The sequence below is a fragment of the Ranitomeya imitator genome, chromosome 3 (assembly GCF_032444005.1).
Source record: "Ranitomeya imitator isolate aRanImi1 chromosome 3, aRanImi1.pri, whole genome shotgun sequence".
Lineage (NCBI taxonomy): Eukaryota > Metazoa > Chordata > Amphibia > Anura > Dendrobatidae > Ranitomeya > Ranitomeya imitator.
In genome coordinates this window covers 506,046,648-506,063,973 of record NC_091284.1, presented here as the reverse complement: position 1 = coordinate 506,063,973, position 17,326 = coordinate 506,046,648, and the positions used below count along the sequence as shown (strand labels likewise).

Sequence of the window (17,326 nt, the reverse complement as noted above, 5' to 3'; positions counted from 1 at the left end):
TCAGTGGCACTTGTCTAATGACTTCTCACAGGTTTTGCATTAAGGTGCTTTCCCAGTACTGTAAATGAGGTTCCTTGCAACTACATTTAAAGGTTTCGAGTTAGAATACTCCTGCCCTGTTAGATCTGTTTTGTTATTTGGCATCATGCACTGTAAGCAAAGCAAATAATATAAAAAAAAAAAAATAAGGAATACAACAAAAAGATCTGTGCAGATCTCATACAGTAACATCCATTGAACGTGTCGTCTGGGATCAAATCCTGTAATTTGACTTTTGACCACAGACGATACAAATTTTTATCACTATTTTCATTTAGATTGTTATCTTGGAACCTGGCTGACTCGGAAAAAGAGCTAGAAAGTATTTCAAGGGGTCAAGATTTCCAATTTCCAGACATGACACATTCATTTTGTTTGAAGCCTTATTTCTTTCAGTCAGGACTCTCTCCTGTTACAGTAGATGTTAAAAAATAAAGCACTGGTAGACCCCCATTGATATTTAGCCATTTAGCTCAAGCATTTACCTTCATAAGCAAAAAAATAGACTAGAAAAAACACAAATTAATTATTATAGCCCACACAAATAATATAGAAATGTTTACTGGAATTACAATTTTGGATAATCTATATCCGATTGATAAAGTTAATTCCTACTGGGGTAGAGCTCCTCACTCGGCTGGACACAGAGGTATATCAGGAACAATGTCTCATTAAGAAATGTTTGGTTTATTGTAGCAGCGTAAACCAAGCTGAAAAGTATACATGGCCCTCTGGGCAAAACAGCAAAAACAAAGAAACAAAAATAGAATCACAGTCCTTTTCCTAGTGGGATCAGCCCGCTAACAGACATCAATGTACATGGTTCAGGTAGAGCACACAACTTCCTGGAGTACTCTCTCTCCAGGGACCACTGAACACTGGAAGCTCTGTCAGTCAGCCATTTAAGCCCTGACCTTGTGACTCCTCCATCATGTGACTGATATCATGATTCTGACAATACACAGGTCCTGGCAGCTTTGCAGGTGGAGATACGTGGACATTCTCCCTCCCACTCTATGAATGTCCACTAAAACCAGCCCACTATATAATTTTATATAAACCATCCCAACATGCCGTGTGCTGGAGCAAACTATTCTGATTTTACATCACTAACGCGATCATGCGCAGTGACGCTTATCTCCCCTCCATCACTTCACCAGTTATTCTGTCACATATTTCCCCCCTCTGCCCAAAGCCGGGGATTTTGGCACCTTCACTCACTAAACAGGGGACTCTGGACAGGGCATCTGCATTCCTGTGCAACCTCCCTGGCCTGTGTGCCACATGGAAAATGAAATCCTAGAGCGCCAGAAACCACCTAGTTACACGGACATTTTTCCTTTTCTTTTCCCTCATCCATCTCAGGGGTGCATGATCAGATATTAGTCTGAACTTTCTGCCTAAAAGGTAGTATCTCAGGGTGTTGATTGCCCACTTGATGGCCAAGCACTCCTTCTCCATGATGGCATAGTTCTTTTCACGGGAGGAGAGTTTCCTACTTAGGTATAGGAATGGGTGTTCATCACCATCTATAACCTGCAACAGCACAGCTCTTACTGTATATCGACTTGGGAGGCGTCCATCTGGAGCACAAACTCCTTTGTGAAGTCTGGTGCGACCAAGACTGGCTGTTGACATAAGACGAGCTTCAACTCTTGCAATGCCATCTCTGCTTCAGAGGACCATTTAACCAGCTTTGACTTTGTGCCCTTGAGAAGATCAGTCAGGGGGGCAGCTATCATGGCGAAGTTCAGGATAACTTGCCGATAGTATCCCACAATCCTGAGGAGTGGCCACTTCTAGATTGCCTCCACTTTGTCTACTTTTCACTTTATCTCACCTCTTACAATGATGTAGCCCAAGTATTTTGCCTCCTCCTTACCGAGGGCGCATTTCTTCGGGTTTATGGTCAACCCCGCTTTCCTTAGGGCATCGAGTACCGCCTGGACCTTCTGCAGGTGGATTCCCCAATCCGGGCTAAAAATCACAATGTCATCCAATTAAGCGGTGGAATACTTCTTGTGAGAGCCTAGAATCCGGTCCATAGCCCTCTGGAAGGTGGCAGGGGCTCCTTGAAATTCAAACAGCTTCCGAGTATATTGTGGCTCCTCCGTCATGAGACTGATCACATGATTCTAACATCGCACAAGTCCTGGCAGCTCTGCAGGTGGAGATATGTGAACATTCTCCCTCCCGCTCTATGAATGTCCATTAAAGCCAGCCCATTATATCATTTTACATAAACCGTCCCAACACGCCGTGTGCTGGGGGAAACTATTCTGGTTTTACATCACTGACGCGATTATGCGCAGTGACACGTATCTCCCCTCCATCACTTCACCAGTGACTCTGTCACACTATTGCTGTCCAGAAAAGAAGCAGTAATAAAATTCAGTACTCCCGCTACCCCTCCACCATGCTGGCCAAATTCTCCACCAATTGCTGCGGCCACTGGCTGCAGTAGTCACATGTCATAGTTATGTTGTTGGTTGCAAAACGTACAGTAGCCTGACCCTTTGTTTCTTCATTCCAGGTACGTTTTATTGATTTAGTTATGGAACCAGTAGTACATTTTTTCAAAGTTACAATGCTAGTCAACATATTGCTGTACTGTGAGTAGCCTGTGTGGCCTAATTGTTCTGACATTGCCAATGGTGTCTCTGGACTTGTCTCCCATTGAGCACATATGGAACGTCATTATTAGGCAACTGCAAAGGGAGCTGCCAGCAGCAGATCTTGATAGGTTGCTTCCCAAAATCATTCAGCATGGCAGAAATTTCCTCACACAATCATTAATGATCTCATTCATAGTATGTCAAGGTATGAAAGTGTGCTCATTTCTGTTCATGGGGCTCATATATGATACTGAATCAATCAAGATGTGTTGAGAATGTTATTACCATATACCATAATCTGCATATCATTAAGATGCCTGTCAATTCTGTGATTTCCATAATTCCATGACTTTTGTGTTTTTGCTGCTGCATTTTCCTGGTTGAGTAATGTATACAGTACAATGCAAGAGTTTTAGGTTTTGGTAAAAATAATGCAAAGTAAGAATGCCTTAAAAAAATAAAAACTTTTGCACATAAGTATATATGAAGAGTTTTGTGAGATGCATAGTTATATTTTGATGCATGGTTGAGTAATGTATACAGTACAGTGCAAGAGTTTTAGGTTACTTAATCTCATTTGCAAAACATGGGAAAATGATGCCAATGAACACATATTATGCATATCCATTGCTGTTCCTAACATTGATTGATTTAGATAGATTAATTGGCTTTAAATAAACCTAGTGATACATATGATATCAATTGCTATTTGTGTGAAGCCGAGTTAGGAACATTCTGTAATAAAGGTTAAACAATTTGATATTTTCTCGGTTGACCTAGCTGACATTCCTAGGACTGAGCAATGTTCTTTATTGCTGTAGTTCAATCACAATCTGTCAGTACAGTACCTATACACAGCCACTGATCAATAGTCTGACCTTTGTCATTTTATGTTGCTCGAATAGGTCCGTCTGAAAAATCCAAGCAGCAAGCCACTGGTGTACCAGGCAACAGTAGTGGGTCGGGAGTTAGCGGATTTCTCATTGCCTAAAGGAAACATGATAACGATTGCCCCAAAGTAAGTAACCTTTCTTATTGTCTTCATTGAAAGTGACAGCTCAGACAGCCGAATATGGGATACACAAATACAGCATGTTAATTATGAATAAAAAGGATTTCATTTTTACCAGAGAAGATCCAGAAGTGTACATAATTCATATATGGTAAATACTGTGAATACCATTATTGCTGTTAGCCTTTTACATCTGTTTTAGTTTATATTAAGATTAATCAGTGGCATTTAATATATATATATATATATATATATATATATATATATATATATATATATATATATGCTGAGGTTTTTTCCACTTTGAAGACCATTAGCATCGCTTTACTTGCATTATTTTGAGTCATCGTCAACTGGGTCAATGTGCTTTGACACGATAAACATGTATGACATTTACTGTGTTCTCCAAGAGAGTATACATTATTGTATGTGACCCATAATACATCACCCTGAATACTTAAAACTAAAGTTGACAGGGAGTAAAAGCTGGGTCAGAGCTGACATCTCTGTCAATGCAACAATCATCTTGTTGACCTTGTTCCAGTTTTCCTTTTACAAGACAAGAAAATCAGTGACTACCTCCATTCTTTCCTTCATCTTCTACATTGTTCCTCTGTTGTCTCACTGGAGGAAGTAGCTAAAAACTACTTAAAGAGTAACTACATTTTTATATTATTTTTAATAATGTTTTTATAATTTTGTCCATTATGGAATGTTATGATACTTGCACTTTATTAGGAAATTTGCCTTGATTCCTGTAAAAACATACCGTATTTTCATGCGTATAAGACGACTGGGCGTATAAGACGACCCCCCAACTTTTCCAGTTAAAATATAAAATCTTCTTAAAAGTCGGGGGTGGTCTTATACGCTGTATGTCGTCTTATAGGGCCGGTGACTAATGTGCCTTTTTTGGGGGGGGAGTGGTCCCGATGACGGAGGGGCGTCTCACAGGAAAGTGTGAGTGGAGTATGCCCCATTACCTCACATTGTAGCTGCAGCCAGCGTCAGCGTGGGGTGCTGGGGAGCGGCGGCGGTGGCTGCTCCTCTTTGTGCCGCGTGGGTGCTGTGGGGCGGCGGCTCCTCTTCGTGCAGCGTCGGGGCTCTGTGCTGTGGGGCGGCAGCGGCGGCGTATCTTCACGCAGAGTCAGTCGGGGCTCCTCCGGCATCTCCTGAAAGCCCGGAGGCGCCGGCAGCTCCATTGCTGCGATGTGGTTGCCTCCGGGAAAATGGCCGCTGGGGGCGGCGCATGCTCAGATTCAGATCTCGTCTCCCGAGACGTCCTCTTCTGATCTTCAGCCACGGCTCCGACGCAGGCGTACTTTGCTCTGCCCTGTTGAGGGCAGACAAAGTACTGCAGTGCGCAGGCGCCGGAAAGGTCAGAGGCTCGTCGCCTGCGCACTGCAGTACTTTGTCTGCCCTCAACAGGGCAGAGCAAAGTACGCCTGCGTCGGAGCCGTGGCTGAAGATCAGAATTGGACGTCTTGTAATGAAGATGGGAGGCGCCGCAGCGGACCGGAGACACCCATCCGACCTGACCAGCAGTGGGACCGCCTCTGGGTGAGTATAATATAACGTCTTTTTCTCCTCTTTCAGGTAACATCGGGGGCTTATCTACAGCATTACAGAATGCTATAGATAAGCCCCTGATGCCGGTGGGCTTACCTCACCCGCGATTTTCGGGGTGACAGGTTCCCTTTAAATACATTGGTTACCAATCGGATAATTTTATTTTATGTTTCGATAGATCAGACTTTAGGAATGCAGCAGTACCAAATATATGTCTACTAGATGGTGGCCCAATTCTAATGCATCGGGCATTCTAGAATATGTACGTACCGTATTTTCCGGCATATAAGACGACTTTTTAACCCCTGAAAAACTTCAGAAAGGTTGGGGGTCGTCTTATACGCCGATACTGCCTTAAATAGCGGCTGTGGAGCATGCTGATGTTGACGGCCATCTTATATGGCGGGGGAAAGCTTGATGAAGAGGGGCACCTTACTGGAAGGTGAAGCAAGCTGCAGGCATCCAGGAGATCAGCGATAGAGCGGCGCTGTTCCCATGAGACCCACCTCTCACTGCAGTAACAAGGCAGCGGTAACAGCTAGTTGTGAAGCATGGTTATAAGGCGGCGCATATGGCGGGGGAAAGCATCCAAATACCTTACCGAAGGTGAAGCAAGCTGCAGGCGTCCCGAGATCAGCGGGGGAGCTGTGCCCCGAAGACCCACCTCTTTCACCTGTGTGGCCCGCCCTTGCACCTCTGCATCTCGCCTCTCTCGCTCCGGAGGATCCCGCACATGCGCACGTGCCTCGTCACTGCTGTGCTCCGGAGTGAGAGGCAGAGATACAAAGGCGGGCCAGACAGGTGAAAGAGGCGGGTCTTCTGGGCACAGCTTCCCTGCCGATCTCGGGATGTGTGAGGGTGTGGATCCTGCCGCCACCATGCTGTGCATTGTTCTAACCTGCGCTCCTCTGTGGAACAGGTGACCTTCCTGCTGCAAACAAGTAGCTGTGGGTTGCAGCATGTCCTGCTTGGACTTGTAGTTCTAACACAGTTGGTACACCTTTTCTTCAGATACTGCTGCACGTGTGTCGGGGTTATAGTTTTCTAGAGTATGTTCTGTTCTTTATGACCCTCAACTGTCACGCCACTCTCCCGCTGATCTCCGGGACGCCTGCAGCTTGCCGAATAACCGCAACATGCCCCACAACTCACTGTTTTCCATACCCTGGGACGTTTTTCCAGGCACAGTGCTCTCTGAAGGTATCAATAATAGGTACAAGGGCGGGCCAGATGGATGAACTCTAACAGGGAGGGCAGGGCAGACAGGGACCAATCCAAGCAGGGCTTGTATACAACAACCAGCCAATCGCAAAGTACATTGGATGGTTGTTGTTATACTGGATACCAGTACATCACCAGTATATATACCTCTTTATCAGTACATACAGTACATTACAAATGGCCAGCAGTCAAAACCTCATGGCTCCACCAGCAAGAAGAAAAAAATATGAAGCCAGTTTTAAACTTAAAGTTGTAAACTTTGCCATGGAACATAATAACTTCGCTGCTGGAAGTCAATTTGGTGTAACTGAAAAGATTGTTCGGGACAGGAAAGCAAATGAAAAAGCATTAAAGAGTATGCCAAGGGGTAAGTGTGCATTAAGAAGAGGCGCCCCACATTGGCCAGAACTTGAAAAACATGTAGCAGACATGGTGAATGAGCACCGCCAAAGCGGTTATGTAGTGACACGAAATCAAATACGTTTGTTTGCACTTCAGTGGGCCAAATCTTACCCAGATCAGAGGCCACTGTATCCTGGTGTACTAGATTCATGGCAAGGCATAATATGGTACTGAGGCAAAAGACGAAAATTGTCCAAAAATTACCTGCAGATCTTGATAGCAAAGTAAATAGTTTCCATCGATACGTAATACAACAGCGCACTAAACATGGCTATCCGTTAAGTAGTATTGGAAATATGGATGAAACTCCAATGAATTTTGATATGGTTGGAAATAAAACTGTCCATCAAAAAGGTGAAAAAACTATTTTAATTAAAACAACGGGGCATGAGAAGTCCAGTTTTACAGTGGTATTGGGATGCACAACTGATGGTGGCAAACTGAGACCAATGATTATTTTTAAAAGAAAAGCAATGCCAAAACTCAAGTTCCCTGTTGGTTGTTTTGTACATGTGAATGAAAAAGGCTGGATGGATGAGGAAGGTGTAAAGCTATGGCTTGATAATGTGTGGAGCAGGCGACCTGGTGGACTTCTTCAAAAATGTAGTCTACTGGTGTGGGATATGCTCAGGGCTCATTTAACTCCCTGCACCAAGCAAAGACTTGGAAGACTAAACACTCATGCGGCAGTCATTCCTGCAGGATTGACATCGTTGGTACAGCCACTGGATGTGTGCCTAAACAAGCCATTCAAAGATCGCATTCAAGAACAGTGGAATGAATGGATGGTTAGCGGCGAAAAGTCATTCACAAAAGGAGGAGACATGCATGCTCCACAGTTGGATGTTCTGTGCAAGTTTGTCATAAAAGCCTGGAATGATATTGATGCAGAAACAGTAATCAAGTATTTCAGGAAGTGAGGCATATCAAATTAATTAGATGGTATGGAGGACGACTACTTGTGGCAAGATGAAGAGGAAGCTAAAGCTGAGACCTCACCATCTGATACGGAATTCGATCGATACGATGACTGCCTTACAAATGTATCACAAGATGTCATTGATATATTTATGAAATCAGATGACGAACAGGAGGATTTTGAAGGCTTTTAAAGGGAGACTGTTTACAGCAAAACCTGTAAAAATACCGTAGCTTGCAGTCATGATGGGCATTGCTAACAGGGACTTGCCGGACACTTGCTCATTCTCTATTGTTTGGTTGACAGCTTAGAAAACAAACAGCATGGCAGCTCCCATGGGTTTATTGTTTTATCCTTCCTTTCAGCTTTAGAGTGAATTAGGAAAAGTTTAATCCACTTGCACTGTTTTAGTATACCGTACATGTTTGATGATAAACAGCCTTGTTTATAAGTGACAGTTTTCCTGCTAAGTACCTGAGTACCTGCATGTCATAAGCATTCAAATTAAAATTACCATATTGAAATCAAATCTGATGTTTTTTTAATTTTTTATTTTGTGCGTTGGAAGAGGGGTAGTCTTATACGGTGAGTATATCCCAAACTATATATTTTAACTGGAAAAGTTGGGGGTCGTCTTATACGCCCAGTCGTCTTATACGCCGGAAAATACAGTAGTTTATTTATGAAGATTTCAGAATAATGCAATGAATTCACAGGATTCGGCCGGCTGGGCACGACCAATTAGTGAAGCGTGGTGTTATGACCTGGTGGTGAGGACAATAATGGACCTGGTGGTTAAGAGCACACGGAATGACCTAATAGTTACTAATAATATAGGACAAGCTCTGAGACGTGGGAACTCTGCTGACCGCAATCCCTAATCCTATCACACACACTAGAAATAGCCGTGGATTGCTCCTAACGCTCCCTATGCAACTCGTCACAGCCTAAGGAACTAGCTAGCCCTAAAGATAGAAAAATAAAGCCTACCTTGCCTCAGAGAAATTCCCCAAAGGAACAGGCAGCCCCCCACATATAATGACTGTGAGTTAAGATGAAAATTACAAACACAGAGATGAAATAGATTTAGCAAAGTGAGGCCCGACTTACTGAACAGACAGAGGATAGGAAAGGTAACTTTGCGGTCAGCACAAAAAACTACAAAAAGACCACGCAGAGGGCGCAAAAAGACCCTCCGCAACGACTCACGGTGCGGAGGCGCTCCCTCTGCGTCCCAGAGCTTCCAGCAAGCAAGACGAAAATCAAAATAGCAAGCTGGACAGAAAAAATAGCAAACAGAGAAAAACAAGCAGGAACTTAGCTTCTGCTGGAAAGACAGGTCACAAGAACGATCCAGGAGCGAACTAGACCAATACTGGAACATTGACAGGTGGCATAGAGCAATGATCTAGGTGGAGTTAAATAGAGCAGCCAGCTAACAAATTAACCTCGTCACCTGTGGAAGGAACCTCAGAAGCTGCAGCCCCACTCACAACCACCAGAGGAAGCCCATGGACAGAACCAGCCGAAGTACCATTCATGACCACAGGAGGGAGCTTAACAACAGAATTCACAACAGTACCCCCCCCTCCCTTGAGGAGGGGTCACTGAACCCTCACCAGAGCCCCCAGGCTGACCAGGACGAGCCAAGTGAAAGGCACGAACCAGATCGGCAGCATGAACATCAGAGGCAAAGACCCAGGAATTATCTTATTGACCATAACCCTTCCACTTGACCAGGTACTGGAGTTTCCGTCTCGAAATACGAGAATCCAAAATCTTCTCCGCCACATACTCCAACTCCCCCTCAACCAACACCGGGGCAGGAGGATCAACGGATGGAACCACAGGCGCCACGTATCTCCGTAACAACGACCTATGGAATACATTATGGATGGCAAAAGAAGCTGGAAGGGTCAAACGAAATGACACAGGATTGAGAACCTCAGAAATCTTGTACGGACCAATGAAACGAGGCTTAAACTTAGGAGAGGAAACCTTCATAGGAACATAACGAGACGACAACCAAGCTAAATCCCCAACACGAAGTCGGGGACCCACACAGCGCCGGCGGTTAGCGAAACGTTGAGCCTTCTCCTGGGGCAATGTCAAATTGTCCACCACATGAGTCCAAATCCGCTGCAACCTATCCACCACAGTATCCACACCAGGACAGTCTGAAGACTCAACCTGCCCTGAAGAGAAACGAGGATGGAAACCAGAATTGCAGAAAAACGGCAAAACCAAAGTAGCCGAGCTGGCCCGATTATTAAGGGCGAACTCAGCCAAAGGCAAAAAGGACACCCAATCATCCTGATCAGCAGAAACAAAGCATCTCAGACATGTTTCCAAAGTCTGATTAGTACGTTCGGTTTGGCCATTTGTCTGAGGATGGAAAGCCGAGGAAAAAGACAAATCAATGCCCATCCTAGCACAAAAGGATCGCCAATACCTCGAAACAAACTGGGAACCTCTGTCCGAAACGATGTTCTCCGGAATGCCATGTAAATGAACCACATGCTGGAAAAACAACGGCACCAAATCAGAGGAGGAAGGCAATTTAGACAAGGGTACCAAATGGACCATCTTAGAGAAGCGATCACAAACCACCCAAATGACCGACATCGTTTGAGAGACAGGGAGATCCGAAATAAAATCCATAGAAATATGCGTCCAGGGCCTCTTCGGGACCGGCAAGGGCAAAAGCAACCCACTGGCACGAGAACAGCAGGGCTTAGCCCGAGCACAAGTCCCACAGGACTGCACAAAAGAACGCACATCCCGCGACAAAGACGGCCACCAAAAGGATCTAGCCACCAAATCTCTGGTACCAAAGATTCCAGGATGACCAGCCAACACCGAACAATGAACCTCAGAGATAACTCTACTAGTCCATTTATCAGGGGCAAACAGTTTCTCCGCTGGGCAACGGTCAGGTCTATCAGCGTGAAATTTTTGCAGCACCCGCCGCAAATCAGGGGAGATGGCAGACAAAATTACCCCCTCTTTGAGAATACCCGCAGGCTCAGGAACACCCGGAGAGTCGGGCACAAAACTCCTTGACAGGGCATCAGCCTTCACATTCTTAGAGCCCGGAAGGTATGAAACCACAAAATCAAAACGGGAGAAAAATAGCAACCAACAAGCCTGTCTAGGATTCAACCGTTTGGCAGACTCGAGATAAGTCAAATTCTTGTGATCCGTCAAGACCACCATGCGATGCTTGGCTCCTTCAAGCCAATGACACCACTCCTCGAATGCCCACTTCATGGCCAACAACTCTCGATTGCCAACATCATAATTGCGCTCAGCAGGCGAAAACTTTCTTGAAAAGAAGGCACATGGTTTCATCACCGAGCCATCAGAACTTCTTTGCGACAAAACAGCTCCTGCTCCAATCTCAGAAGCATCAACCTCGACCTGAAACGGGAGCGAAACATCTGGCTGGCACAACACAGGGGCAGAAGAAAAACGACGCTTCAACTCCTGAAAAGCTTCCACAGCCGCAGAAGACCAATTGACCACATCAGCACCCTTCTTGGTCAAATCAGTCAACGGTTTAGCAACACTAGAAAAATTACTGATGAAGCGACGATAAAAATTAGCAAAGCCCAGGAACTTTTGCAGACTCTTCACAGATGTCGGCTGAGTCCAATCATAAATGGCCTGGACTTTAACAGGGTCCATCTCGATAGTAGAAGGGGAAAAAATGAAACCCAAAAATGAAACCTTCTGAACTCCAAAGAGACACTTAGACCCCTTCACAAACAAAGAATTAGCACGAAGGACCTGGAACACCATTCTGACCTGCTTCACGTGAGACTCCCAATCATCCGAGAAGACCAAAATATCATCCAAATATACAATCAGGAATTTATCCAGGTACTCTCGGAAGATGTCATGCATAAAGGACTGAAATACTGATGGAGCATTGGAAAGCCCGAATGGCATAACCAGGTACTCAAAATGGCCCTCGGGCGTATTAAATGCTGTTTTCCATTCATTGCCCTGTTTAATACGCACAAGATTATACGCACCACGAAGATCTATCTTGGTGAACCAACTAGCCCCCTTAATCCGAGCAAATAAATCAGACAGCAGCGGCAAAGGGTACTGAAATTTGACTGTGATCTTATTAAGAAGGCGGTAATCAATACAAGGTCTCAAAGAACCATCCTTCTTGGCCACAAAAAAGAACCCTGCTCCCAATGGTGACGACGACGGGCGAATATGACCCTTCTCCAAGGATTCCTTTATATAACTCCACATAACGGCGTGTTCTGGCACAGATAAATTGAACAGTCGGCCCTTAGGAAACTTACTACCAGGAATCAAATTGATAGCACAATCGCAATCCCTATGAGGAGGTAGGGCACTGGATTTGGGCTCATCAAATACATCCCGGTAATCCGACAAAAACTCCGGGACTTCAGAAGGGGTTGATGATGAAATAGCCAAAAATGGAACATCACCATGTACCCCCTGACAACCCCAGCTGGACACAGACATAGATTTCCAATCCAATACTGGATTATGGACCTGTAGCCATGGCAACCCCAAAACGACCACATCATGCAGATTATGCAACACCAAAAAGCGAATATCCTCCTGATGTGCAGGAGCCATGCACATGGTCAATTGGGTCCAGTACTGGGGCTTATTCTTGGCCAAAGACGTAGCATCAATTCCTCTCAATGGAATAGGATACTGCAAGGGCTCCAAGAAAAAACCACAGCGCCTAGCAAACTCCAAGTCCATTAAATTCAGGGCAGCGCCTGAATCCACAAATGCCATAACAGAATAGGATGACAAATAGCAAATCAGAGTAACGGACAAAAGAAATTTCGACTGTACCATACCAATGGTGGCAGACCTAGCAAAACGCTTAGTGCGCTTAGGACAATCGGAGATAGCATGAGTGGAATCACCACAGTAAAAACACAGCCCATTCCGACGTCGGTGTTCTTGCCGTTCAGCTCTGGTCAAAGTCCTATCACATTGCATAGGCTCAGGTCTATGCTCAGATAATACCGCCAAATGGTGCACAACTTTACGCTCACGCAAGCGTCGATCGATCTGAATGGCCAAAGACATAGACTCATTCAGACCAGCAGGCATGGGAAATCCCACCATGACATCCTTAAGGGCTTCAGAGAGACCCTTTCTGAAAATTGCTGCCAGCGCACATTCATTCCACTGAGTGAGTACAGACCACTTCCTAAACTTCTGACAATATATCTCTACCTCATCCTGACCCTGACACAGAGCCAGCAAGATTTTCTCTGCCTGATCCACTGAATTTGGTTCATCATAAAGCTATCCAAGCGCCAGAAAAAACGCATCAACATCACGCAATGCCGGATCACCTGGCGCAAGGGAAAATGCCCAGTCTTGAGGGTCGCCACGTAACAAAGAAATAATGATTTTCACTTGTTGAACAGGGTCACCTGAGGAGCGAGGTTTCAAAGCAAGAAACAATTTACAATTATTTTTGAAATTCAGAAACTTAGATCTATCCCCAAAAAACAAATCAGGAATTGGAATCCTAGGCTCTAACATCGGATTCTGAACCACAAAATCTTGAATGTTTTGTACCCTTGCAGTGAGATTATCCATACAAGAGGACAGACCTTGAATGTCCATATCTACACCTGTATCCTGAACCACCCAGAGGTAAAGGGGAAAAGAGAGACAAAACACACTGCAAAGAAAAAAAAATGGTCTCAGAACTTCTCTTATCCCTCTATTGAGATGCATTAATACTTTTGGCCACCTGTACTGTTATGACCTGGTGGTGAGGACAATAATGGACCTGGTGGTTAAGAGCACACGGAATGACCTGATAGTTACTAATAATACAGGACAAGCTCCGAGACGTGGGAACTCTGCTGACCGCAATCCCTAATCCTATCACACACACTAGAAATAGCCGTGGATTGCTCCTAACGCTCCCTATGCAACTCGTCACAGCCTAAGGAACTAGCTAGCCCTAAAGATAGAAAAATAAAGCCTACCTTGCCTCAGAGAAATTCCCCAAAGGAACAGGCAGCCCCCCACATATAATGACTGTGAGTTAAGATGAAAATTACAAACACAGAGATGAAATAGATTTAGCAAAGTGAGGCCCGACTCACTGAACAGACAGAAGATAGGAAAGGTAACTTTGCGGTCAGCACAAAAAACTACAAAAAGACCACGCAGAGGGCGCAAAAAGACCCTCCGCACCGACTCACGGTGCGGAGGCGCTCCCTTTGCGTCCCAGAGCTTCCAGCAAGCAAGACAAAAATCAAAATAGCAAGCTGGACAGAAAAAATAGCAAACAGAGAAAAACAAGCAGGAACTTAGCTTCTGCTGGGAAGACAGGTCACAAGAACGATCCAGGAGCGAACTAGACCAATACTGGAACATTGACAGGTGGCATGGAGCAATGATCTAGGTGGAGTTAAATAGAGCAGCCAGCTAACGAATTAACCTTGTCACCTGTGGAAGGAACCTCAGAAGCCGCAGCCCCACTCACAACCACCAGAGGAAGCCCATGGACAGAACCAGCCGAAGTACCATTCGTGACCACAGGAGGGAGCTTAACAACAGAATTCACAACAGCGTGGTTCAAATCCCGTGCCAATTCGCGGCCGGACTGCGTCTGTCGCTGATTGGTCGCGCCCGGCCGTGAACAATCAGTGAAGCCAGGGTGAGCTTCAGGTTTTTGAGGACCCCGGGTGAAAGAATCTCACAGCCAATGTAGCATATAACACAGCCCACATAGTATTTAGCACAGCCACGTAGTATATAGCACAGCTGCATAGTATATTACACAGCCATGTAGTATATAGCACAGCCACATAGTATATAGCACAGCCCATGCAGTATATACGTAACACGTCCCAGATAGTATATAGCACAGCCACGTAGTATATAGCACAGCTACGTAGTATATTACACAGCCATGTAGTATATAGCACAGCCACATAGTATATAGCACAGCCCATGCAGTATATAACACAGCTCACGTAGTATATAGCACAGCCCACGTAGTATATAGCATAGCCAATGCAGTATATAACACAGCCCATGCAGCATATAACACAGTCCCTGCAGTATATAGCACAGCACACACAGTATATTACACAGCTCACATAGTATATAGCACAGCCCACGTAGTATATAGCATAGCCCACATAGTATATAGCATAGCCCACACAGTATATAACAGGCCACGTAGTATATAACATAGCCACGTAGTATATAGCTCAGCCACATAGTATATATCACAGCCCATGTAGTATATAGCACAGCGACGTAGTATACAACACAGCCCATGCAGTATATAACACAGCCCACATAGTATATAACACAGCCCACGTAGTATATAGCAATATGGGCACCATATCCCTGTTAAAAAAAGAATTAAAATAAAAAATTGTTATATACTTACCTTCCGGCGGCCCCCAGATCCAGCCCAGGCCTTTAGCGGTGCTCCTCTTAATGCTCAGTTCCCAGTAATGCCTTGTGGCAATAACCCGTGATGATGTAGCGGTCTTGCGAGACCACTACATCATCTCGGGTCATTGCCACAATGCATTCTTGGGACCGGAGCGTCGCGAGGAGCGGGAAATGCTGACGCGAACGCCGGAAGGTGAGAATATAATGATTTTTTTTAACTATTATTTTTAACATTATATATTTTTACTATAGATGCTGCATAAGCATGCATCAATAGCAAAAAGTTGGTCACACTTACAGGGTTAATGACAGCGTTAACGGACTGCGTTACACCATGTTATGCCGCGGTGTAACACAGTCAGTTTAGCGGACTGCTAAAATGCTATGTGGGTGCTCACTGGAGGGGAGTATGGAGGGGGCACTTACTGGAGGGGACTAGGGAGGGGCCAATTCGAGGCCGGACTGTGCCTGTCGCTGATTGGTCATGCCCAGTGCCGCGACCAATCAGCGATGCGGGTTTTCCGTGACTGACAGACAGACAAACAGACAAACAGACGGAAGTGGACCTTAGACAATTATATATATATATATATATATATATATATATATATATATATATATATATATATATATATATATATATATATGTGTATATATATGTATATGTATATATATGTATATATATATATATATATTTTTTTTTTTTTTTGTAATTTCAATGGGGCTAAAGGGGGGTGATTTGAACTTTTGTGTTTTTTAATTTTTTTCATATTTTTAAAAACATTTTTTCCTACTTTTCACTGAATGTAATAGTCCCGTTAGGGAACTTGAAGCATCATCCGATTTCTTGTGCTGTACATAGCAGTGCTTCAGCACTACTACATACAGCAGAAATCATCATTCCCTATGAATGCCCACCATGGGCTGGTGTTCACAAGATCATATTGATAGGCACAGGGGTCATCAGCAGAACCCCAGCTGTCATAACAGCCAATCGGCTCCTTGTGATCATGTGACGGCGCACTGATGGGAGTGTGGAATGACACATTCCCTGCTGACGTGTGTTAAATGCCGCTGTCAGAGGCTGTTAAAGGCACGTAATGGCTCATTAAATCAGCTGTCATGTGTTGGGAAAGATGTTGGATCGGCATGCAAGCTTGCATTGAAGGAGGTGACACAAGATATGACGTAAATGTACGTCGTTGGTCGTGATGAGGTTCATTCTCTTAAATAACTGCTAATATTTCATTGTCTATCCCCGGAGATACTGTTAGTGTATGATTTGTTATCAGGTGCAAAAAGCAATGGTACTTTAGTTCCACCCGAATAAACATTAGTGAAGGTAATAATCAATTTTATGTGACATGTGGTGCATGTTGTGATGTGTGTTTTAAAAAGAATCTGTCATCAGGTGTTTGCTACTATATGTAATCTGAGTGCAGTATGATGTAGGGACAGAAACTCTGATTCTAGTGGTGTATAATTTTCTGGGCTACTTGGTGCAGTTTCAGTAAAATCAGTGTTTTATCAGTATTACCACAATGGGACTAGTTGTATTATACCATGTAGTTCTCCTGCTTTGTGTAACCCCCCACCACTGATTAGCAGTTTTCTGCTATGCAATTAATTGATAAATAATTGGTGTGGGTTGAGTTACAGTATACCAAACTCAGCATTCAAAGAACTGGTAGATGTGCAGCAGAGAAAATGCTAATTTTATCAAAATTGCTACATATTTAGTTACACATTGCTGGAATCAAGGTCTTTGTCCCTATATCATTCTGCTCATATTACCTAGCAAAAAGGTGGTGACCGATTTCCTTAACTTCTTTCCGACGTTGGGGATAATAGTACGTCGATGTAGGACACCCTCCCTTTGATGTGGGCTCCGGCGGTGAACAGCTGTTTTGACCAGCTGACATGCCCGGGAACATCCGCGGGTGGAATCGCTATCCACCCGCAGCTATTAATCCATTAAATGCAGCTGTCAAGTGCTGACAGAAGTATTTAACATGCACTTCTGTCAATCTTGCCGGATATCCGCCCATCGGTGACCCTTTTCACAAGATCGCGGGTCACCGATGGGATGGCATGACAACCAGAGGT

At 44.5% G+C, this 17,326-nt stretch overlaps 1 protein-coding gene across 1 annotated transcript in view; it reads left to right on the top strand.

Moving 5' to 3' along the window:
* Window positions 1-17,326, top strand: part of CFAP47 (cilia and flagella associated protein 47) — an 874,184-nt gene that overhangs the window by 295,144 nt on the left and 561,714 nt on the right. The window contains exon 38 of the mRNA XM_069757658.1: window positions 3,560-3,672. Within this exon, the coding sequence (XP_069613759.1) occupies window positions 3,560-3,672 (113 nt within the window). The remainder of the gene's footprint in view (window positions 1-3,559; window positions 3,673-17,326) is intronic.